The 23,125-nt window shown below is 46.4% G+C and overlaps 3 protein-coding genes across 7 annotated transcripts; 2 read left to right on the top strand and 1 right to left on the bottom strand.

The window, feature by feature from the left end:
- The first annotated feature begins 8,735 nt into the window (after window positions 1-8,735).
- On the top strand, window positions 8,736-12,569 carry PIP4P1 (phosphatidylinositol-4,5-bisphosphate 4-phosphatase 1). 2 transcript variants are annotated; one of them, XM_026490553.4, is made up of 7 exons: window positions 8,736-9,065; window positions 9,383-9,573; window positions 9,920-10,026; window positions 10,703-10,808; window positions 11,012-11,064; window positions 11,161-11,251; window positions 11,726-12,569. In XM_026490553.4, exons 1-7 carry the CDS (start codon window positions 8,903-8,905, stop codon window positions 11,867-11,869), a joined length of 855 nt encoding a protein of 284 aa, XP_026346338.1. In that variant the 5' UTR covers window positions 8,736-8,902; the 3' UTR covers window positions 11,870-12,569. The 2 variants fall into 2 exon arrangements, with proteins under 2 accessions (XP_026346338.1, XP_026346339.1); XM_026490554.4 differs by having other exon boundaries at window positions 8,737-9,044.
- An 87-nt stretch (window positions 12,570-12,656) lies between these two features.
- On the bottom strand, window positions 12,657-15,703 carry APEX1 (apurinic/apyrimidinic endodeoxyribonuclease 1). 4 transcript variants are annotated; one of them, XM_026490551.4, is made up of 5 exons: window positions 15,659-15,703; window positions 15,196-15,321; window positions 14,799-14,986; window positions 13,760-13,952; window positions 12,657-13,427 (listed from the first exon to the last, which is right to left on the bottom strand). In XM_026490551.4, exons 2-5 carry the CDS (start codon window positions 15,251-15,253, stop codon window positions 12,910-12,912), a joined length of 957 nt encoding a protein of 318 aa, XP_026346336.1. In that variant the 5' UTR covers window positions 15,254-15,321; window positions 15,659-15,703; the 3' UTR covers window positions 12,657-12,909. The 4 variants fall into 4 exon arrangements, with proteins under 4 accessions (XP_026346336.1, XP_048073185.1, XP_026346334.1 ...); XM_048217228.2 differs by having other exon boundaries at window positions 15,628-15,696; XM_026490549.4 differs by having other exon boundaries at window positions 15,471-15,689.
- Window positions 15,704-15,816: 113 nt separating this feature from the next.
- Window positions 15,817-22,972, top strand: OSGEP (O-sialoglycoprotein endopeptidase). Its single transcript, XM_026490547.4, has 11 exons — window positions 15,817-16,382; window positions 18,466-18,585; window positions 18,770-18,945; window positions 20,781-20,876; window positions 21,013-21,062; window positions 21,209-21,287; window positions 21,855-21,920; window positions 22,033-22,123; window positions 22,349-22,424; window positions 22,524-22,622; window positions 22,770-22,972. The coding sequence occupies exons 1-11, from the start codon at window positions 16,268-16,270 to the stop codon at window positions 22,807-22,809; spliced, it is 1,008 nt and encodes a 335-aa protein (XP_026346332.1). The 5' UTR covers window positions 15,817-16,267; the 3' UTR covers window positions 22,810-22,972.
- The last annotated feature ends 153 nt before the right edge of the window (window positions 22,973-23,125 follow it).

Genomic DNA, 23,125 nt, shown 5'->3' with positions numbered 1-23,125 from the left:
GCAAACTGCACCACAGCCACCTAAAGAGTACCCCATCCGGCGCTCAGCACCTGGGCCATGAGCCTCCAGTTGCCCCACAGCCCTCTGGCTGCTGCTTCTGGCACCCTTCTGTTGCTTTTGCCTCCTAATGGGCGCCCTAGCTCTGATGGTCCGTTATTTCCTCCTAGTTCCTAGCCTCTGATCCACTTCTCCTCTCTTGAATAATATTCCGTCTCTCCAGCAGATCCATGGATAATGAACCCTTCTTCCATCAGACCCCAGATACCTCTTTCATAGTCCTGCCCTTTCGTGCCTGTGAACAAGCTTGGTGTGTCCCCAGCTGTGCTCTACTCTTGACAAACCAAGAATATTTGGGCCAGGAAGAGGATTGCCAGAGCCTGCATCCGTTGAAATTCAAAGTCGTGAAAACTACTCCCACCTTGTGCCAGTTTCCTTTGTGAGAATTTCACCATCACGTTCTGAAACAACTTCACCCCGCCCCTGTCTTCCAACTTCTGTACCCTTTAGTTCATCCTCTAGGCCAGGGACTGGCAAACTAAAGCCTACAGGCCACATCTGGCCACTGCCTGATTTCGTTAATAAAGTTTTTTGGGGGGAGCCTGGGTGGCTCAGTCAGTTAAGCATCTGCCTTTGGCTCAGGTCATGATCTCAAGGTCCTGGGTTCAATCCAAGCCCCACATCGGGCTCTCTGCTTGGTGGGGAGTCTGCTTCTCCCTCTCCCTTTCCCACTTCCCCTCTCCTCTTGTGCGAGCGTGCACTCTCTCTCTCTCTCTGTCTCAAATAAATCAAATCTAAAAAAAAAAAGTTTGATTGGATTATACCAACACCCCCCAAAAAAATTTATTTGGGGTCTTAGGAATTGCAATTTGGAAGACACAGATTGGAAGAAAATCTAAATAGTGCTCTGCTGATGGGTAAAAGCAGAGGGTCTCTAAAGGCCAAAAAAAAAAAAAAAAAAAAGAATTCCAAGAAGGCTTCCATAAGTGGTTTTGCAAAAATTATGATCGGTTAAAGTCTAATTTCTGTCGAATTTGCAGCTCGCCGTCTGGGGCTGTAAGAAGCAGGATACTGCAGTTTGGCAGTGAACTGTATTTAAAGTTCATGTTTTGTGCAGGGGTGGACCTGCATAAGCCCCACTTCCCTAGTGGCCTCATGACTCCAGATGTGCTTTCTTGACAGGATGGATTTCATTTCAGGTTTTCCCCTTCTAAGTTGTTTCCTGGACAAAAGAAATGGTCAGCCCTAGAAACAGTGCTGACCTTGAGGTTACAGAATTTGGGAGAACATATCAGATATACACCCAGGCCCATATGGGGAGAAGAAAAAGTTCTCAGGGAAAGAATTCCTGGATCCTCAAAACAGAGAAAAGATGGGGATGAGGTGGTGGTGGGGTAGGGATGGGAGGGGGAAATGCAGACAATGCGTTCATTGAGAGCATGCTTTTAAACGATGGATAAGATCAGTCCTAAGTAAAAATCAGCCCAAGGAAATATTTCTCTGTATTTGATTGCTGAAAGTTTTTTTTTAATGCCCCAAATCCAATCCAGTTTACAGAAAAGACAAGATTATAACATGATCATATTTAAGAAAGTGCAAACTTAGTCAATCAATTTTATGCCCTCTGTCTAAAGTGGGTGTATGTAAACCAAGAGAAGATGATCTGTGATAAATCTACAAACAGACAACCAGGGACAAGGCTCAGTCTTCTGTGGTGTTTCTTCAGTGTCATGTGGGGAAGAGTCTGCAGTATATATATAAATAAACATTCTGGTCACCAAAGAAAAGTACTGTTATATGACAGGCAAGGACAATTTATCAGACTGCTCCTTGGCCAGGCTAACATAACCTTTAGAACTTCACAACATACTTCATGCTGAATTCAAGCTCAGCAACCGATCTCATTGGTTAGACCCCCAGTCTCATTGGATTCACCAGTGGCCCAGAGACGAGTCTACCCTGTGAGATTCAGCAGGCCTCCTCAGACCACATCCTTATCTTGTGGTCTATCCAACAAGAGGGCCTAGGCTCCAGGTCGCATCAAACCCTACCTTGGGGTTTGAGAAAGGGAGAATCGGATACAGTACTAAGGATCCTAAAGGGTTGGGTGGGTAGAATGGCTCATGTCTTTAGTAGTTTGGGCTCTTGGTGATGTTTTCATTTTAGGTTGAATATCCCAACCTACCCCTAACCTTGGTTGGTTTACATACCTTACTGCTTTCCCCATAGGTTTCTGACCTTTAAAAGATATAGACTCAGGCATTTTGAGTATGTGTGTCTGCTGCACTGTGAACACTGGTGTACGGTAGATACTTCGTGGTTGAATATAAGCCATCTCAAGTCCCCATATTCTATTCCTTTATGACCATTTTGATCTGCTTTCAACATCCTAATCCAGACATTCCCAGTTTCTCTGTTTACAGTGCAGCTAGTATCTCAGCAATTTTTTATAGCGCCTGCAGCTCAAAATACATACCAAACACATTTACTTCTTACGTATCTCATTCCTAACAACTTAGCAACCATTTGGAAAAAATAATATACACAAGTTGAAAGAAAAATATGTAAACAAGTATTTTTTTCTTTAATAAACAAAATAATGATGAAGGGGTTGTGTAGGCCTGTTGGGCACTGCACAGCTTCTCAAACCTTAGAATCCAACACTGCTACCCTCATTTCCTCTTCTGGGCTGATTTTCATACAGTGCTTACTTTTTCATCACAGGGACCTCCTAAAACCCAGCTTCACAAAGATATTTTGTCATCACAAGGACTGTTGCAACAATCTAATGTTCATATCATGAATTAGCTTGAGCCAGTAGTTTGCATAGTATACAAGAGATATTGAATATGGCTGTGTTTTCCTTAAAATTTTTAAATATCCCAGCACGCCTGGGTGGCTCAGTCAGTTGAGCATCCAGCTCTCAGTTTCGGCTTGGGTCAGGATCCTGGGGCCCCGGGATCGAGCCCCATGTCAGGCTCTGTGCTCAGTGCAGAGTCTGCTTCTCCCTCCTCTCCCCTCCTCCACCCATGCTCTCTCTCTTTCTCAGATAATAAAATCTTAAAAAAAAAAAAGTGGTTTTTTTTTTTTAATATCCCATGGTACCCCTGAGAATTTGCACCTTGGCACAGAGTTTGGGAACTATGGCCCCAATCACTCCATGACCACCGCTATTCCTGAGTCTATGTAGCATAGATAAGTGGACTGTGTAATTAAAAAAAAAAAAAAGTGTGGTAGAAATGAAGTTGTGCTAATGCTAGAGCCTAGGCCTAAAGATGTCTCCTTTCACCTCTTGGACCATTGCCCTAAGCAATACCGTGCTATAAAGAAGCCCCACTGGGACACCTGGGTGGCTCAATTGGTTAAGCATCTGCCTTCAGCTCAGGTCATGATCCCAGGGTCCTGGGATCGAGCCCCATGTCTGGCTCTCTGCTGAGCAGGGAGCTTCTTCTTCTCCCCCTTGCTCATGCTCTCTCTTGCTATCTCTCTCACTCAAATAAATAAATAAAATCTAAAAAAAAAAAAAAAAAAAAAAAAAAAAAAAGAAGCTCCATCAAGCCAGCACAATCAGTTGCTAGACATTTGAGTAAGGGCTGTCTTGGACCATTCAGTTATTTCCAGTCACGCACTATGTACTCATGAATGAGCCCAGGTGAGACAGGTGAAAGAACCATCCAGCCAACATGCAAAATCGCAAGGAAAAAACACTTATCACTTTGTTTGGGGGTCGTTCATTATGTAGCAATAGACAACTGAAAACCAGAAGTACTCCCCTCCTCCATGGTAGGTTTTTTCCCTACCTCTCTTATGGCCCTTCTCACAAATTACTACCTTGCTTTCCGGGTATGTATTTTCTGACCACTACCAGACTGTAATGTCACTGAGAGTGAAACAATTTGTTGGCCTTAGATGTCTCCTAAAGTACTATACTCAGAACTGTAGGTAGTAGATGATGAGTCCATTTGCAGAATAAGTAATGACTCCTTGGAATTCAAGTCCCAAAGGAATTTATTATAAGGCAGTTTTCGTTGTGAGAGCACTTAGAGAGCCGCTGTCTTTCCTTAGCTCTGTCGACATGTATACGGGTGGAGGTGAGTCCGGCACTGAAAGGGATCTATACCAGGACATATTTAGGGATTATTCCATCACACCTTCCATCAGTGCCTCACATTCCTGTCCAAAAGAACCTGCTTCTTACTGGTTAACATTTACGTCTTCTTTTGCTTCTCTAGCCACACATCCCTACATTTAACCTAAAATGAAAACATCACCAAGAGCCCAAGCTACTAAAGAAATGAACCATTCTACTCATCCATCCCTTTAGGATTCTTAGTACTGTATCCGATTCTCCCTCTCTCCCACATTTTTATATAGATAAAACTAGATTTAGACAGACACCAAAGAAGGGGCACATGCACCCCAATGTTCATAGCAGCAAGGTCCACAATAGTCAAACTGTGGAAGGAGCCAAGATGCCCTTCAACAGATGAATGGATAAAGAAGATGTGGTTCATATGTACAATGGAATATTACTCAGCCGTCAGAAAGGGTGAATACCCACCATTTGCATCGACATGGATGGAACCGGAGGGAATTATGCTAAGTGGAATAAGTTAAGCAGAGAAAGACTTTTATCATATGGTTTCACTCATATGTGGAACATAAGGAATAGAGCAGAGGACCATAGGGCAAGGGAGGGAAAACTGAACGGGAAGAAGTCAGAGAGGGAGACAAACGATGAGAGACTCTGGACTCCAGGAAACAAACTGAGGGTTACAGAAGGGAGGGGTGGGGGGATGGAGTAACAGGGTGATGGGTATTAAGGAGGGCACATGTGGTGATGAGCACTGGGTGTTATATGCAACTGATGAATCATTGAACTCTACATCAAAAACTCATGATGTACTATATGTTGGCTAATTGAACATAATAAAAAACAAAATAAGTAGACACCAAATATGGCTTTGGTGAAGATGGAGAGAGTCATGAAAGGACAGGTTTTGGAATGTAAGTGTAATAAGGAACGCTAATCCACTCTAGAGTGAACACTTGGCATTTGTGTGCCAGAAGCACCAGAAAGAGCAGCAGACTGGCCTGTTCCCCTATAGAGCTACAAACCCTTCCCCATTTTGTATCCAGAGGTTCCCTAGTTCTTTAGGTGTCTGTGGGACCTAGCTGGTAGAGGGATACCAGCATCTAAGTAGAAGCTGCCCTGGGAAAGTTGTCTAACGATCAGAACCCAGGTGAAGTCTCCAGCTCCTGTAGCAGCCACAAGTGCTAGGACAGCAGCAATTTCTTTATCATTATATATTTGGGGTGGGTTGTACTTCTTTTAAGTGGAGAGGCTTCTGGATAAACTGGCCATGGTCCTTGGAGTTGTCTTTTCAATTACTTGTCGCCTCCCAAATGTAAGGCAGTTACAATTTGAGCTTTGATGTGGGGAAGACCCAGGTGTGGTTCAGGCTCCCATAGAGACCACACGAGGTTGGAGAAGGAGCTGGGGGGACACTGTCTGCAAAGGTTGGGTTCAGAGGTTACTAGTAGACATCAGAATTCCCCTTGCTTTCTGAGAGGGGATAAGGTAGAACTCTTGTCTGAAGTGTTCTTCAGGACAAGGCAGCCATTCCAGCATGATTTTCAGTCAAGGAGCCTAATAGACCTGAGCTGAAGTGGCCCATCTGTCTCAATCAGATATTTACCACGCCCATGGGCTGGAACCATCTCCCTGGGGCTCCCCGTATTTCCTTCTCCTATGACAATGGGTCCTTCCCATCTATACTTGCTTAATTAGAGGAAATTACTTCAGTAACACCTAAAACAAAGACTATCTCTAAACTGATTCACTTTTATTCTATCATCCATCATTAATCCCAGAATAATAGTCTACTTATCCTACACTTACATAATTAAGGAAATCCTCCTAAATTATTCTTCACATAACAAGGGGCCATTCACCTTGACTTCTGACCCTGCCCAACTTGAAACACCCAACAAAGTTGAAAGAACAAAGAAAAAAGTTCCCTAAGTGGGGGAATCCTACACAAGTTATCTCCGTCTAGGTACCCATTTAGTAGAGCACTTTGGTAGGCTTGAAAATCACAGGTAACTCCTACTTTTTGCAAGTTCAAGTTATGCCACTTTGGTTTTGTGAAAGACCTACATTAGTACACGTATACCTCAGAAATATTGGGGGTTCAGTTCCAGAAAACTGAAACAATGAGAATATCACAATAAAGTGATTCAAATGAATTTTTTGGTTTCCCAATGCACATAAAAGTGACGTTTACACAATATTGTAGTCTATTATGTGTGCAATAGCGTTATATCTGGAAAAGTATTTACCTTAATTAAAAACTGCTAAAAAATACTAACCATTAATAAAAAAATTTTTTAAACCCCAAGATATATACCTTGTCATCACAATCCACAAAAGAAAATACAGTTGGACATAAAAATGTTAATGTAATGTATTTTGGGAACAACAGGGTCTAGTTGGAGAGAGAAAGATATAATCCAAAGGAGGTGAAGCCAACTCATATGCGCATTCAAGAAGTAGCATAAAGAAATAATTTAATATTCCTCATATCTGTTTCCACCTAACAAGTAGCTGAGAAGGGAAAAGCCCTTGGCATACTGACCCAAGATACTGCTGTAATGAGGCTTACTCATTCGTTAACAAGTAACTTATATTTTTGAAAATTTCAGAATGTCATAATTTATTAGTGTTGCTTTTTAAGGATGGATTTCATGAGGCATCCAATTACGAAATAAAATTTCCCACCTGGTGAGAACAAGGCTAACCAATCATCTGAGCTTTCAGCAAGTTGTAATCACCGATCACAGATCACCACAACCAACATAATAATGGAAAATTCTGAAATACTGAAGAACTACCAAAAGGTGACTCAGACACGAAGTGAAGGAATATCTTGTTGGAAAAATGGCGCTGATAAATTTACTTGACACCGGATTGCCACAATCTTCAATTTGTAAAAATCTGCAATACCTGCGAGGAGCAATAAAGCCAAGCGCACTAAAACGAGGTATGCCTGCAACTGTTTTCCCTAAGTGAAAGAAATCCGAAGAGAAATTTCGCTTTTACAAAAAAAGCAAAAGAGCTTTCACCGTTTTGCACCTAGCTGCGGGGGAGGCAGCACGCCTAGAAGGGAACGTGGCACCACCCAGCTCCTTCCCTGGGAACTACACTCAGCACGAAGCCGCCATAGATTGGAATGGTGTCTTTGAACATCCGTGCTTTTTTTTCTCTATGTATTTTGTTCATCTCTTAGCAACAACATGTGTCCTGAGGTATCAGAAAAGCCTAAGAGAGATTATTTCGGGGGTTTGGGACCACTCAAAAGATTTTCCATAATAATTAACGGTAATTGTTTCTTCCCTTTATTCACTTCAGTTTAGGAAAGATTTCATAGGACTCTCTCCTTTCGGATACGGGTGTTTGGGGGAACTTGTAGTCTTATCAGCTATACAAATTGAGTATGGAGGAATAGGGATGAACAGGAGAGTAGGATTGGCTCTATGTTTAAACGCCCCAGCTGCTCATGAGCTTTTCCAGTACTTGTCAGAATAACCTCCATTAGCAGTATCCTTGTTGGGGCAAAGTTGTGACTAGTCTGAAAAATGTCTCATCTTGTCAAAGTAATTAAAATATCCTTATACTTAATTGGTTAACTCAATAAAAAAAAAACACTTATGCATACCTATTTAGGATTGGGAGGGGTCAAGAAATTGAGTGAAATATGAGATATCCCTGTAGTGGTAGATCCAGACTCATTAAAAAGGTAATTTCATAACCAGGGATGGGTAGTGGGAAGGTGGAGTCTGCAGGGCGGGTTCCTGGAGAAGCCAGTCTTGGGTTCTGTTCCAGAAGTGACTCCAGCGAGAAAGGCTGGGTGGTAACTTTTTTTTTTTTTTTTTTTTTTAAGATTTTACTTATTTATTTGACAGAGACAGCCAACGAGAGAGGGAACACGAGCAGGGGGAGTGGGAGAGGAAGAAGCAGGCTCCCAGCGGAGGAGCCTGATGCGGGGCTCCATCCCAGGACCCTGGGATCACACCCTGAGCCGAAGGCAGAGGCTTAGCGACTGAGCCACCCAGGAGTCCCAGGGTGGTAACCTTAACCCTTCAATCCACTTACTACTGGTACGCCTTTACTCCAACTTGTTACAGGAGTTTCTTTGAGCAGACCGGCTAAGCGCCGCCAACGTTCCCTCCTCCCACTACTCTGCCCAAGCTCCGGCACTTTCACTGCCCACTCCTTCAGCCACGCCCCGGGCTTCTGGACCTAAGTTCAGACCGGTACATTTGCACCCCACGGGTCACAGGACCAGAGAAGCCAGCCAATTGGAGACCAACTATAACCGCAAAAAGGCGATGTCTTTCAGTGGTCTCTTTGGACCAATGAGGAGCAATGATTATGCACCCGCTCTGGGCGCGTAACACAGGACAAGCGGCTTCCCGAAACACGTGACCAGTGAGCTGAAGCAGCCTAGCCCCACCTCCTGGTCTGGAGGTAACGCGATGGGCTACGCTTCCAATGGCTCGCAGAACCTCTCGTCACGTGCAGTTTTTGCAGGCCCAGCGGCCTCCGGGAGGTCATGTGACAGTTGACGTTGGCGCGGCGCTCCCCAATGGAAAAAAAGAGCTGCCTTGGCAGGGCCAAGAATTGATTTGTGGCCACGAATAACAGCACGGGCGGGGCGGGGATAGCCTATCACGTGCTTGCGGGACAGACTCGGGCGGGGTAGGCCACTGGTTGCGGGGCGAGCTGGGCGCGAGGCGCGCAGGCGCCCTAGGGACCCGGTAGCGGCGGCGGCGGTGGCTGCGGAGACGGCAGCGGCGAAAAGAGCCGGATCCTTGGCCGAAGCAGGAGGCGGTGGTGGCGGCCATGGCGGCAGACGGAGAGCGATCCCCGCTGCTCTCCGAGCCCATCGACGGTGGCGCCGGCGGCAACGGATTAGTGGGGCCGGGCGGGAGTGGGGCTGGGCCCGGGGGAGGCCTGACTCCCTCCGCACCACCATATGGAGCCGGTAAACATGCCCCGCCCCAGGGTAAGCCGGGGTGGGTCCCAGGTGTTCCCAGGGGAGTACTCAGAGAAGCAGGAGTGGGCGGGGCCTAGGGCGGAGGCGGGGCCCAAGCGCCAGGTGCGGAGCAGTTGCACCTGTGACTGGGTGAAGCTCTCTTCCTTTGGCAGTTGCCACGGAGCTTGGGAAAGGAAGGGGCTTCTGAGGAAGCTGATTGAAGCACGGATTATAAGAAGCCCGCCGAGCTAGGTCGGAAGGGTTGAGGACCAAAAAGAGTTCCCTGACCCTTCGGAGCATCAGTGGGGGTGTCTGCAAGTGATGCCACCCTCCTTTTTACTTTCCAGCATTTCCCCCGTTCCCTGAGGGACACCCAGCCGTGTTGCCTGGGGAGGACCCACCCCCCTACTCACCCCTGACCAGCCCGGACAGTGGGAGTGCCCCCATGATCACCTGCCGAGTCTGCCAGTCACTCATCAACGTGGAAGGCAAGATGCATCAGCATGTAGTCAAATGTGGCGTCTGCAATGAAGCCACTGTGAGTTATACATATCTCTGAAATGGGCCCTGTTTCCTAGATCCTCTTTCTGATCCCTCGATTCTAGATCCTGACCTTCAGGTGTTAGCCAAGTGATAGTCATGAAACCCCGGTTTCCCCAGAAGCCACTCACCAAAGCTAATGTTTACCATCCTACACCTTCATACCTATCCTGGATACTTAAGCCTAGTCTTTATTTGCAAATCTCATGCTGTATGCTTTTCTTTCATCTCTCTGCCCTGGGTAAGACCTTATCTTTCTGATCTCTCCTCAGAAGGTGTTTTTGAAGGAAATGCAAGGGATTGGAATTAGAGGTTTGCTTACCGATGTCCTCATTATTCTCTAGCCAATCAAGAATGCACCTCCAGGGAAAAAATATGTTCGGTGCCCCTGTAACTGTCTCCTTATCTGCAAAGTGACTTCCCAGCGGATTGCCTGCCCTCGGCCCTACTGGTAAGAGGCATAAGGTGGGGAAGGGCATCAGTGGGAAAAATTGGAAAGCCCTAAAAAGGATGAATGTTTGCAGAGAATGTAAAGATGAGAGAGCTTGGTGTTTATTTAGAAGGAGAAAAAACTGCGGACTACTGTACCTTTAGAATGTTAAAGCCATCTTTCTCATAATAAAAAGATTGGGATGAAATGATGTCTTCTAGGAGGGGCACCTGAGTGGCTCAGTCGTTAAGCATCTGCCTTCAGCTCAGGGCGTGATCCCGGCATTACAGGATCGAGCCCCGAATCAGGCTCCTCCGCTGGGAGCCTGCTTGTTCCTCTCCCACTCCCCCTGCTTGTGTTCCCTCTCTCCCTGCCTGTCTCTCTCTCTCTGTCAAATAAATAAATAAAATCTTGAAAAAAAAAAAAGTCTTAAAAAAAAAAAAAGAAATGATGTCTTCTAGGAAATAGAGAATCTAGGGGGCTGGGTGAATTAGCACGAGATAAAAGGGAAATTAGAGACCTGAAGTTTAAGCAGTGTTATTCCTCAATTCCCTGGGGGTAGGGTTGGGTTGGGGATGGGTATATTACATGTACAGAGAAGTAGAGGAACTTAGGAAGTGGGGGGTATGAAGGAGGGATAGTGTGGGGACCTTTAGGATTAAAAATTATTTAAACATAGTGTTTTTTTCCTTTACAGCAAAAGAATCATCAACCTGGGGCCTGTGCATCCAGGACCTCTGAGTCCAGAACCACAACCTATGGGTGTCAGGGTCATCTGTGGACATTGCAAGAATACTTTCCTGGTGAGGAGGAGTATTGGGAAGCCTTGGGAAGGAGGAGGAGAAACAGAAATAATCATGAGTGTATTTCTGAGTTATGACAATGCATCCTAAGAAGGCTTGTTCTAATTTCCCTTCAGTTCCATTTCCTACCCTCCCCTGCCCCAGGGCCTTCACTGGACATGACCCTGCTTCTATTAATTGGTTTCTCCCCTTTTTGTTCACAGTGGACAGAGTTCACAGACCGAACCTTGGCCCGTTGCCCTCACTGCAGGAAAGTGTAAGTGATTGGAAAGTGGCATTGTTTAGCTGGTAATTAACATGTGCAGGAAAATCTGCCGGCCATTGCAAACATCCATTTGTTTGCCTCCTACAGGTCATCTATTGGGCGCAGATATCCAAGAAAGAGATGTATCTGCTGCTTCTTGCTTGGCTTACTCTTGGCCGTCACTGCCACTGGCCTTGCTGTGAGTAACCTTGATCCAGCCCCTTTTATTCTTCAGCCTCATCTCCATAGCTTAAGATTTGAGAAATGGCTGCCCTTAAAGTGAAAGAAACGGAGGGGTTTTGTTTGTTTTGTCCTGTTTTAATGTGTAGGTGAGCTGAAGTTGGAGGTAACTGATAAACAATCTTCATTGTTACTATAGGAGTAAAAACCAGCCATCTTTATTGCAGAAGATAGGGCAATGGGAGAAGTGGGTTAAATTGAAGAGTTGCTTAGGAAACCTAGCTCACCTGTCAGACGCTAAGAAAAACTGACAGATGTCTGGGATTGTTATGACTTATGTACCTGCCTAGGGGAAGGGGAGCAGCCTTTAAGAAGGTCCCTGAAGGTGGATGCACATGGATAGGGAACCAGGAATTGAAGCTTCCATTCTGTTACTAGGGTTTCTAGAAAGTGGTAAGAGATCAACAGTAACCTCATCTTCCTTTTTCATCAGTTTGGCACATGGAAGCATGCACGGCGATATGGAGGCATCTATGCAGCCTGGGCATTTGTCATCCTGTTGGCTGTGCTGTGTTTGGGCCGGGCCCTCTATTGGGCCTGTATGAAGGTCAGCCACCCTGTCCAGAATTTCTCCTGAGCTCCACGAAGACCCACAGACTGTGCCTGGCCCCTCCCTGGTGGGGACAGTGACACTACAAAGGGAACCGTGGTAAAAGGCTTCCTTGGCTTCTGTGAGGGGAGCCAAGCAGCTGCCTTCCTTTTTCCTGGGGAGAGGTGGGAAGGAACCAGGCCCTCACCTAGGTTTGGAGGAGTAGAGAAGACCACTGCTGGCCATCTGCTTTCCTCCAAGGGCTGCTGTGTTTAGGGTGAAATAGGCAGAATGTTGCCCCTAAACCTGGGTCCTGAAAGAGGGTTCTAGCCTTGTCCTTCCTAATATGCTCCCTGAGAGCCATTCCTGTCCCTTAAACATTCCAGGGCAGGGTGGGGGTGGGTAGCCCTGGGGGTTCCCTCCCTCTTGTGCACCGTTAGGACCTTGCTGCTGCTATTGCACTTCACCAGGGGCTGGCTCTGGCCTCAGTACCCTCAGTCTCCTCTCCCCCCATTCCGTGTCCTGGGGGGGTGGGGTCAGCCGCTGCTCTGTACAGAACCACAGGAACTGATGTGTACATAACTATTTAATGTGGGGTATGTTCCCCTAGTCCTGTATTTCCCTTAATTCCTCCTTCCAACCTTACCCCCTAGTTGTACTATTTAACTGGGCTGGGTAGGGTTGCTCTGTCTTGGGGGAGGCTAGGGATTCATCCTGTGCTTGTAAATAAATAAGGTCATGACTATCCTTTCCCAGTTGTTTATCTTTATATATGAAAAAACAAGGAGGGGAATTTGTAGCCCCACAAAGGGGTAGAATACAAAGACAGCAAGGCTGAAACTATGGCTCTTTATTTTCATGTGGACAGTTCAAAAGAAGTCATCAGTAGCTTTTGTTTAATGTAAAAAAAAAAAATGGGTTTAAAGAAAAGCATCAGTAGGAGCCTGGTTGAAGGATTTGTATTTTTAGAAGGGAAATACAGTGCAGATATCTCTAGAGAGCAGTTTTTAAAGAAGTTAAGGGAGGTTAAGTTTTAAAGCTAGCTTTGGGGACTTGTTTCCCAGGCTTAAAGTAATTTGGGGGTGGTGTCACAGTGCTAAGTATAGGGTGATAGGACAGTGGTCACTGCCTAGGGCCTTGGAACGGATCTTGCTGTCACACAATGCAGGTAAGAGAGAGTGAGACAACAAAAAGTAATCAAGGCGCCAACCGACATTTTTGGATCGAGCATTCATCATGTAGGTCCAAAAGGTATAGGCATAGGCTGTGTTGGGGTAGAGGTGTCGGAAACTGTCAGCCAGTGGCACGGCCTGTAGTAATTCCCCAAAGCCTTGACGCTCTTGTGGAGTGAAGCCAGCATTCTTTTTGTTTCCCTTGGGGTTGCGAAGGTCGATTTCTTCATGAGCCACATTGAGGTCCCCACATAGCACAAGGGGCTTGCGGGAAGCCAAACCCTTCAGGAATTTGCGGAAGGCTTCATCCCAGCGCTGCCGGTACTCCAAGCGTACCAGCCCTCGGCCTGCATTAGGCACATAGGCCGTTACCAGGACAAATGCATCAAATTCAGCCACAATCACTCGGCCTTCCTGATCATGTTCCTCCTCACCTACGGAAATGATGAAACAAAATCAGCATAAAAAAATGTAAGAAGGAGCGCCTGGGAGGTTCAGTTGTTAAGCATCTGCCTTCGGCACAAGTCAGGATCCCAGGGTCCTGGGACTGAGCCCCGTGTTGGGCTCTCTGCTCAGTGGGAAGCCTGCTTCTCCCTTTCCCACTCCCCCTGCTTGTGTTCCCTCTCACGCTCGGTCAAATAAAATCTTTAGAAAAAAAGTTTTAAGAAAAGGGAAAGCAAAGAAAGTAATTCACATTAGGGGCTGAAGTGGGGTATTAGCAACCGGTTTGGAAGAGCTCAGGGATTAGGAATCAACAGGGTCTCACCGATGCCATAGGAGACTTTGAGTGGGCACTGGCGGGAGAGCAGGCCCACACCACTGTACCCTTCCTTGTCTGAAGGAGCTGACCAGTACTGATGGGATAGGCCAGATAACTCTTGAAGTTCAGCTGGTAGTTTGTTCTCTGAACATTTGGTTTCTTGGAGGCAGAGGATATCTGGGGCTTCTTCCTTTACCCACTGTGAGTGAAAAGTAGAAAAAGTACTATCAATTCAGACATTTACCGAAGACTGTGCCAAGTACTGAGCTAGACTGCTTAGACACAGTCACTATGCTTAAACTTAATAGTCTAGTAAGCACAAGGGTGCCTGGGTGCCTCAATCGGTTAAACATCTGCCTTCAGCTCAGGTCATGATTTCAGGATCCTGGGATGAGCCCCACTTGGGCTCCTTGCTCAGTGGAGTGTCTGCTTCTCCCTCTCCGTTCACCCCTCCTCCCTCGCCAACCACCCCCCCCCGCCCCGTGCACATACTCTCTTATAAAGTATAAAGAAAAAAAAAGCAATAAGCACAACATTTAAACAATTCTAAATTCTATAACTGGCAACTAACGGAGAAAGATAAAATGAGTGTTACATGCAATACTAAGGAGACTATTTCAAAGGCAACCGATAGCCACATAAGATTTTTAAGCATTAGGTTTAAAATTTTAAGTGAACTCCAGGCCACATGTGGGGCTCCAACTCATGGCTGCCCCAACCATCCAGGCATCCCTAAACAGTAGTTATTTAAATGGAAAATACACTGGAGATGAAATGAAACAAGTCCAATAACAACGTTTTTGTAACACGCTGGGGAAGAGATAAAGCCATTAATTAAAACAATGGAAATGGAAGTTGAAAAAGTGGACATTTCAGAAATACAGTAGTTATAACTTGGTGAAGCCCCTCCTTTTAACTCTCCCACCAAAAAAAACTACAAAGGAAAAATAAAACCTACATGTTGGGACTAAAATGGGAAAAAATTAAATCCCAAGATCATTCAGTACTGAAGAATATTCCTTCCCCCTCCCTGAATTCCACTCACATCTAAACCTTTCTTCTTAATCCAGGCTCGAAGCCCATCCACATTCCAGGAGCAGATCTTGAGGGTGGCCGATTTACCACTGGGCGCGGTTTTCTGATCTGGGGGGTCCTCATACAGGACTGGTCCCTCTCCTGCTGCCTCTTTTTCGTTTTTCTTTGTTCCCGCCTTACTCTTCTTGGCTTCTGGCTCTATAAAATAAGTAATATATAATGATAAAAAGCTGACAGAAAGCAACTTTGATCCGATTTAACTAGAGACCCACTGAAACGCTACGGTTGCTGAGACTTCTTTACAAACTGCAAGAGTACACCAAGTAGGTTCCTACTTTCCGTTCACCGAAGGAATCAGAAATACCCCCACGGCATCCTCTAGGGAGAGGCTCATTTCGTTTTCTTACCAATCTTGGGTTCTTCCCCGTCTTCTGCCACAGCTCCCTTTTTCCCACGCTTCGGCATCACTGTAACGAGCGCCCTTCTGAACCTGTACCACGTCGCCCACCGAAACAGTATTTTTACCGCGTTACCTGCAGACGATAAGAGGTCGTGAAATCAGCTAAGGCTGGGGAAAAGACTCCTCCCTCGGGCGCCCCCGCATTAGGTACTGCCTTTCAAACCCTATTATCTCTGAATCCTTTCCCCGCCTCCATGCACCACAGGACCTTCAGCCCCTCACCCACAAGATTAGATCATTTCAGGGTGCCTTGTGCCGTCCTCGCGAGATCTGCCCTCCGGCCAATCGAGGGCCTTAATAAGGGTTCTGACTTAGACTTGCGGATCAGACGTCCAAGAAGCCCCTCTGCTGGGCAAACAAGAGTAACCCTGTATCTGACCTGCTCGGGTCCCAGCCTGGCTCCTCCTTACCCGAGCACAAAGAATGGTGCACGCAGTACCCCCACGTGGGTAACAGGAGTGGTCACGTGACCTAAAGTGCACGGCCTCAGGCGAAGGAACGCGTGTGATTGGTCTGCCTGGGACCACGTGACGGAGACGCTCGTCCTTTCCCGGCTCCCCGCCTCCAAGTCTCCAAGGGACTGAAGGCCCCAGCCTTTCGTTCTTGGGCTGTTTATCGGTGTGCCAGATGCACGTCTCATTCTGCCACCCCGACCGAAGATTCCCAGTGCTGCGCAAGAGGGAAAAAAGTCAGTGGAGATGTCTGGGCTGGACCACGGGAGAGAAGTAAAGGAATGGATAGGAATGTAAGGAGTAGATGCCGGCTCAGCGTCCCTGGCAGTTAGGAGGACAGGTCCTTGAAGGGGCCTTGATGGGACGCCGCGACGACGGGGGCGGACCTGGCGCGGGCGCGCGACTCGCGGGAGTTTTTTGGGGTCGGGCTCGGTGCGCCCTGGTACTTGGCACCTGGGGTTTGTAGTTTTCCTGTGCGCTCCGAAATCCGCGGCCCAGCGCGGCCTGGCGAGGGCTGCCCGTCTCCAGTGGTACCTGTCCCTGCCGGCGTTTTCTCCCGGGCTCGCCATGCCGGCGGTGCTGGGGTTTGAAGGCAGCGCTAACAAGATTGGCGTGGGAGTGGTCCGGGATGGCATGGTGCTGGCCAACCCGCGGCGGACTTACGTCACGCCACCGGGCACAGGTGCGTGTGGGGGGAACTTAGAGCTCACCGCGCGCTTCTCCGCAAGGCAGCACCTTCCATCTGCCTAAACGCTAGCAAAGTAGGGCGTGGAGCGCACTGTCCCCTCATAGAGTTTTTTGTTTTAAGATTTTATTTATTTGACAGACACCTAGCGAGAGAGGGAACACAAGCAGGGGGAGTGGGAGAGGAAGAAGCAGGCTCCCAGCAGAGGAGCCTGATGCGGGGCTCAATCCCAGGACTCTGGGATCACGCCCTGAGCCAAAGGCACGCGCTTAACGACTAAGGCACCCAGGTGCACCCGTAGAGTTATTGATCCGACTCTCTGAGATTTAGGTGACAGTATTAACATCACAAGGCTGATGGCTAGAAGAGTCACAGGCACTTCTAGATTTGTTTTGCTTTTTTTTGAACGCCTTTTATGTGTTAATCGTCAGCTGGCTGCTGGGTACAAAAGTAGATGTTAAGAATGTCAATGGAGTCGGACGTATAAACAAAATTTTACAGTATGATGAACAGTATAAGGTAGATGCAATCAGAATTATCTAGAATGAGAAGGAGAGTAAAGATTTCCACCATGGGTGTTAGGAACAGCAATATTTGTGTTCAGTATTTGGTTTTGGACTTATGTTCTTTACGCTTTAAATGGAAATAATAACACCTGCATTTTTGGGTCTTGAGAAATAAATGAAATTACTGACATATTACAACTTTTAAGAAATGTTATTTCAAGGTTATTATATTGTATTTTGTCTACCCTCCCCTAAAACTCCTGCATGTAAAGGAGACGACAACTGACTTACATATACTTGAAAAGCCTCCCTGAACAGGTGATGTGATGGGTTACTCATTAGAAAATATGTATCTTATGTTTAGCACGCACTCTTCTAGGCCTTTTGGCATCAGGATTACCAAGATAAATAAAATAGCCAGTGCTTTATGATGCTCATGATTAAACTGGGGAAACTGCAAATAATTATAATGCTGTAACTGTTATATGTCTAATACGGTGTGTAGAGTATAATGATGTGATCATGCATGGGGTTTGTGGGGTCACAGAAGATCACCAAGGGTATGAGGTAGGTATCACTTGAATTGAGTCCTGAAGGCTGAGTAGGAATTGGGTATGAGGTAAAGGCATTTCTGAGAGGTGGTCAGCCTAGCTAAACAGGCTAGAAAGAGTGTATCTGAAAACCTGGAAGACAAGATGCTTGAGGAGAGTGAAAGGGACTCTTCTACACTGTGTAAATGTTAAAAACACAACAGCCAGTTGTTTTCCCAGTAAAATGGGTTTATTCAGGAATAGTAGAGAATTGCAGTTTGGGTCAGGGAAACTGGCAAAACCATAGGCAAGTCTGGAGAACAAGCAAAGGGATTGATCTTTTATAGGGAAGAGGGGGTAGTTGGAAGGGGCTCTAATTTTAAAAAGTCCATTGATGGGGCGCCTGCCTGGCTCAGTTGAAGAGTGTGTGACTCTTGATCTTGGGGTTGTGAGTTTGAGCCCCATTTTTAAGACTTAAATAAGACTTAAAAAAAAACTTAAGTCCATTGAAGTAAACCGAGAGTTCCAAGTGTAGTGGCTTTTCATTGGCTGGAAAATCTCTTCCTCTTGCTGGGTTGGTAAGTTATAGGCTTCTTCCTGTTGGGAAAGCACGGTATGTTCTCTTTCTATCGGGGTCTGCAGTTGAGAAGGAGAGGTAGGGTATGAAAGATTCCCTTTCTGGCCTCCTGACTCCATTTTTAAAATTAATTAATTTTATTTTATTTTATTTTATTTATATATTTTTAAGGTTTTCTTTATTCATTTGATAAAGAGAGCACAAGCAGGGGAAGCGGGAGAGGGAGAAGCAGGCTCCCCATCCAGCAGGGAGCCTGATGTGGGGCTCCATCCCTGAACCCTATGATCATGACCTGAGCCGAAGGCAGACACTTAACCAACTGAGCCACCCAGGCGCCCCATCCTGACTCCATTTTAAATCAGATTTCTTTTACTCAGTTTCACAACTACTAAAACAGCTGCTTTGGACTTCTGCCTACCTTCGCTATAGAAAAATCCTGTGATCTCTGACCTGTGTCCATCTCCTAGGATTCCTTCCAGGTGACACTGCCAGGCATCACCGAGCTGTTATCCTGGACCTGCTGCAGGAGGCACTGACAGAGGCTGGATTAACCTCCCAGGATATTGACTGCATTGCCTACACCAAAGGTATAGCTGGGAGAGTGGTTGACAATGGAAGAACATACCTGGAGCCTGGCTAGGTTAGAATAGCCCGCTGTTCTCCTCTCCTACCACCACTACCCCTACCTCACCTCTCGCATCCCTTACTTTTCCCTGGCTCTTTTTTTCCCCAGTGTCTGTAGGATTCTGACTCCCCTTTCTGTCCCCTTAGGCCCTGGCATGGGTGCCCCACTGGTTTCTGTGGCTGTTGTGGCCCGTACTGTGGCCCAACTGTGGAATAAGCCATTGCTGGGCGTGAACCACTGTATAGGCCACATTGAGATGGGCCGCCTTATCACTGGAGCCACCAGCCCAACTGTGCTGTATGTCAGTGGCGGAAATACACAGGTATTTGGAGTACTCCATCCTGCCCTCTTAATTTCTAAGGCACTGTACCAGCAACTTCCATGTTGTACCTCAGTGGTGGTAACTGCAAGAGCAAAGCTGGGCTCACCTGAGCCTAAAATGTTACATGCTGGAAAACCCACAAGAAAGTTTGCAATATTGCGGATTTGGACAGGATAATCACAATGTTGGATGGCATTTATTTATTAATTTACTTATTTATTTACAAGATTTTATTTATTTGAGAGAGAGAGCGTGAGCAGGGGAGAGGAGCAGAGGGAGAGGGAGAAGCTGACGACTTCCCCTGAGCAGGGAGCCGGATGTGGGACTCAAATCCGAGGACCTTGGGATCATGACCTGAGTGGAAAGCAGATGCTTAACCGGCTAAGCCACCCAGGTGTCCCTTAGACGGCTTTTATATATGTGGTTCTAAAGATAAGAAATTTCTGATTTAGAAAAAGAAAGAATAGTAAGGATTAAAGTGTTCAAAATAACGAAAGGGTTTAACTTTTGTTAATCTGAAGCTTATTTTTTCTCTGTATCTTAGCAATTAAAACTAAGGGGCATTATGTGATTTGTTTCTTCACAATAATTTCATGGTTTTTTTTACGTTACTGGTAGTAAATAAACGGAAGTTGTTATTCTAAGAGTTATTCTAAGAGAATTTCTATTTTCATAGAAATAATTTTAAAAACTCTTCATAAGTGGTAGAAGGCATTTTAAGTTTATAGGTGAAGCCAAAGTTTTGGGGGTACCTTACAAGACGTTTTTATGTTGTGATTGGAGAACTCTAGTCTTCCTTTCTCACAGAACACCTGATTGTCAGAAAAAGTCATCGTCCCCAGCTTCTAAAAGGCTTAACACTTCATTTTGTGACATAGTTATTTAGGATGAAGCACACATTTCCTTGAAAATGATGTGGGAATTTTTACCCAGGTAGAGGGCATTAGCCGGCCAGGGCCTGAAGGATGGCATACAAAATTAGGGACTTGGGGTGTGCCAAGTAGCAGTGGAGGCTTGCAAGAGTTAATGAAAAGAAGCAGTGATGGTTTTCTCTTCCTCTTCCCTCTTGAAACCTGTCTAGATGGGGAAAACAGGGAAGATGATTGAGGAGTAGACAACAGAAATAGAAAGGCAGGGTTTTTTTCCTTGCCCTTTTGTGGCCCTTTTGTGGCCAGCCTTTTCATAGCAGAGTATGATCTACATCAGAATGCAGGGAATCCTTAGCAGCAGCAGAAAGGGAAAAGGACTCCTTACACGGTCTTAAGGAAGCGCTTACTGTTAGACGTCTGCATCAGCGGGTGGCACGCACTCTCCGGGGTAGAAGTTGGTCATGCGCGGAGAATGAACATAAGTTGGTTGCCAGTGCTGAGCTGGGTGTGCTATTAGTGTGGCCCGATATAGGGTCTTTGACGTTTGCAACTCTACCTCTGTCTTGTTTCTGGATACCACTGCCCTGCTAGGGTAATTTAGAAGGGCTCCGGTTCCCTGCCTCCAAGCCAGAAAGCCTGTTCCTCGTCCATAGTGTCGAGACTGCTTTTAAAGAATGTATTAGGAACCTCCAAGCTAGTAAAATGTATTCGAAATGAGACTTGCTTCTGCCCTGACCTAGGCTACCTTCTGTAGGTTAGGAGTCTGCTCCGGGACCTCAGGGTACACATAGGCTTCTGAGATAAGAGCTATGAGAAAGTACGTAGCCAGGGTTCGGGTGAGTTCTTTTGTTCCATTTCTCATTGGACGCTGCAGTGGCCATGTTGATCCTCTGCTATGTTCTTCCCCAAAGCCAAATACTCCTCTTTACAGACTTGAGGTTTCATGGACATCCTCATCACCCTTAGGTGATTGCATATTCAGAACGTCGTTACCGCATCTTTGGGGAAACCATCGATATCGCTGTGGGTAATTGTCTGGATCGTTTTGCTCGAGTGCTGAAGGTAAGCCACTGGGGCTAGAGAAAACATAAGGGGTGGATGAATTTCTGGGGAGCCATGGAAATGGATGTAGAAAGTAGTAAATTAGCTTCTCATGCTTCCTGGATACCTGACTCCATCCTGTTTTTCCTTCTGCTAGATTTCCAATGACCCGAGTCCAGGCTACAATATTGAACAGATGGCAAAGCGGTAAGGGGACATAAGGTGGGAGGAGGCTGACAGGTGGGGCTTCCGGGATTTCCCTGTACATACAGTAAGGAGGTTTGGGAGGGCTCTGGAGGGTGAGCGGCCCGCTGACCAGACGCTTAGTGCCTCATACACTGACTTCCACATAGAGGCAAGAAGCTAGTTGAGCTGCCATATACTGTAAAGGGGATGGATGTCTCATTCTCGGGGATCCTGTCTTTCATTGAGGTGAGTGTGGGACAGGTGAGAAGAGAGCACTGTCATCCTTTTTAATGAGGCATATCTGGTTTGCTCACTGTTGTATTTCCTGCCTGTAGCATAGTTCTGGTCTATTAGATGCTGACTACGTTTATTTAGCAAATATTTATTAAACATCTTCTGTGTGCCAGGCACTGTTCTGGGCAATAGCAAGACAGGATAGAGCAAAATAAAAGTCCCTGCCTACTTGGAGCTTACATTCTAAAGGGGGGCAGGGGTTGACAAATAAAGAAACCAGCGAGGGCGGGGTGATTATAATGATACAATACAAAGGGTCAGATGGTGATGAGCGTTACGGAGAAAGTGAAGCTGAGGAAGGGTTGGGGGGTTGGGGGTGCCAGGGCAGGCATTTGTAATTACCGAATGTTGCCTGTTCTATAGCTCAGTGCCAGTGAAAGGCAGAGTGTGGTGCAGACACACCGGTAAGCTGAGTTGTAGTGAGACACGGTGATCCTCCAGGCACACTGATTTTTGCTCTTACGTCGTCCCCAAACCACAATTCATTGTTTTATCCTTTTTTTTCTTCTTTAATTATAGGATGTAGCCCAGCGGATGCTGGCCACAGGCGAGTGTACTCCTGAGGATTTATGTTTCTCTCTGCAGGTAATGGGATAAAAGCTGGGAGAGAAAGTTGGGACTGGAGCAGCTTTTATACAGTAGAGCAGAACTAAGCTGGGATCCCTTCTGGCATTCTCACCTTATCTGTCCCCCACAGGAAACCGTGTTTGCAATGCTGGTAGAGATCACGGAGCGAGCCATGGCACATTGCGGCTCCCAGGAGGCCCTCATCGTGGGAGGTGTGGGGTGTATGTATCACTGAGCTGTGCCCCTCTTTCCTGTTCTTGGACGTTAGCGTCTTCCTCCTGCTAGTCTAAATCTCTAAAGGGTTTGGGAAAATTACAAGTTTCTGCTTCCCAGCCCTTGCCCCCTAAACCCCTACTTCATTTTTGTAAGTAAACACATGAGGTGTACAGCTGGGCCATGTAGAAAGGGCTAAGACTAAGCCAGCCCTACCCCCTACCTCTTCGCAGGTAATTTGAGGCTACAGGAAATGATGGAAACAATGTGCCAGGAACGTGGGGCCCGGCTTTTTGCTACAGATGAGAGGTAAAGGCCCTTTCCCTTTCTTGATTTCTTCTTTTTTTTACCCAATTACTATGATTTCCCACCCTTAGATCCCACATTTCATACCTTTTTTCTTCCCAGATTCTGCATTGACAATGGAGCCATGATAGCCCAGGCTGGCTGGGAGATGTTTCGGGCAGGGCACAGGACCCCCCTCAGTGATTCTGGGATCACACAGAGGTGTGTACCCTCCTGGAGGGGGTAGATAGGCTTATATGGGAGGTAGGCAAAAATCAGCAGGGAAGAGGGTCTAGAATCATGAAGGCAGAGAGGAATGGAAGATTCTAAGGGATAGCTGTCCGCAAAGTTTTCCGTGTTTTTTCGCAGGTATCGAACAGATGAAGTAGAAGTGACCTGGAGGGACTAACATGGTTAACAGGATCAGAGTAGATAGTGCCCTAAGTGGAGCCTATGGGAACTTGGGCCTTAATTTCTGTCCTGACCTGGGTGTCCCGGCGAGGCTATGGACTCCTGTCTCCCATCCTTTGAACCTCAAGTTGACTCAGCAATAAAATATATTTGGTTTTGTATGTTGGTGATTGGCTTGTGTTAATCAGGAATCATACAGAGTTGCACTGGATAAATCCTTGTTGATGGAGTGAGTGGATAAGGAGGCAGGGGTCAGCGCAGGGTCTTGGCTGACGGTTCGGGACTGCTCTGGAGCCGACTGAGGGACTTCTTAG

Source organism: Ursus arctos, unplaced genomic scaffold (assembly GCF_023065955.2).
Source record: "Ursus arctos isolate Adak ecotype North America unplaced genomic scaffold, UrsArc2.0 scaffold_37, whole genome shotgun sequence".
NCBI lineage: Eukaryota > Metazoa > Chordata > Mammalia > Carnivora > Ursidae > Ursus > Ursus arctos.
Note: the sequence above shows the minus strand (reverse complement) of the source record. Positions and strands in the feature narration are given on the sequence as shown.

Bases quoted from the DNA above. Each gene is read 5' to 3' on its own strand.
- APEX1 (XM_026490551.4), bottom strand. From the start codon at position 15,253: ATGCCGAAGCGTGGGAAAAAGGGAGCTGTGGCAGAAGACGGGGAAGAA. The intron at 14,987-15,195 runs GTAAGAAAACGA...CTTATTTTATAG, and splicing joins CGGGGAAGAACCCAAGATTG to AGCCAGAAGCCAAGAAGAGT. The intron at 13,953-14,798 runs GTGAGTGGAATT...TTTCACTCACAG, and splicing joins TTAAGAAGAAAGGTTTAGAT to TGGGTAAAGGAAGAAGCCCC.
- OSGEP (XM_026490547.4), top strand. From the start codon at position 16,268: ATGCCGGCGGTGCTGGGGTTTGAAGGCAGCGCTAACAAGATTGGCGTG. The intron at 16,383-18,465 runs GTGCGTGTGGGG...TCCATCTCCTAG, and splicing joins CGTCACGCCACCGGGCACAG to GATTCCTTCCAGGTGACACT. The intron at 22,623-22,769 runs GTGTGTACCCTC...GTTTTTTCGCAG, and splicing joins GATTCTGGGATCACACAGAG to GTATCGAACAGATGAAGTAG.
- PIP4P1 (XM_026490553.4), top strand. From the start codon at position 8,903: ATGGCGGCAGACGGAGAGCGATCCCCGCTGCTCTCCGAGCCCATCGAC. The intron at 9,066-9,382 runs GTAAGCCGGGGT...TTTACTTTCCAG, and splicing joins TAAACATGCCCCGCCCCAGG to CATTTCCCCCGTTCCCTGAG. The intron at 9,574-9,919 runs GTGAGTTATACA...ATTATTCTCTAG, and splicing joins GCGTCTGCAATGAAGCCACT to CCAATCAAGAATGCACCTCC.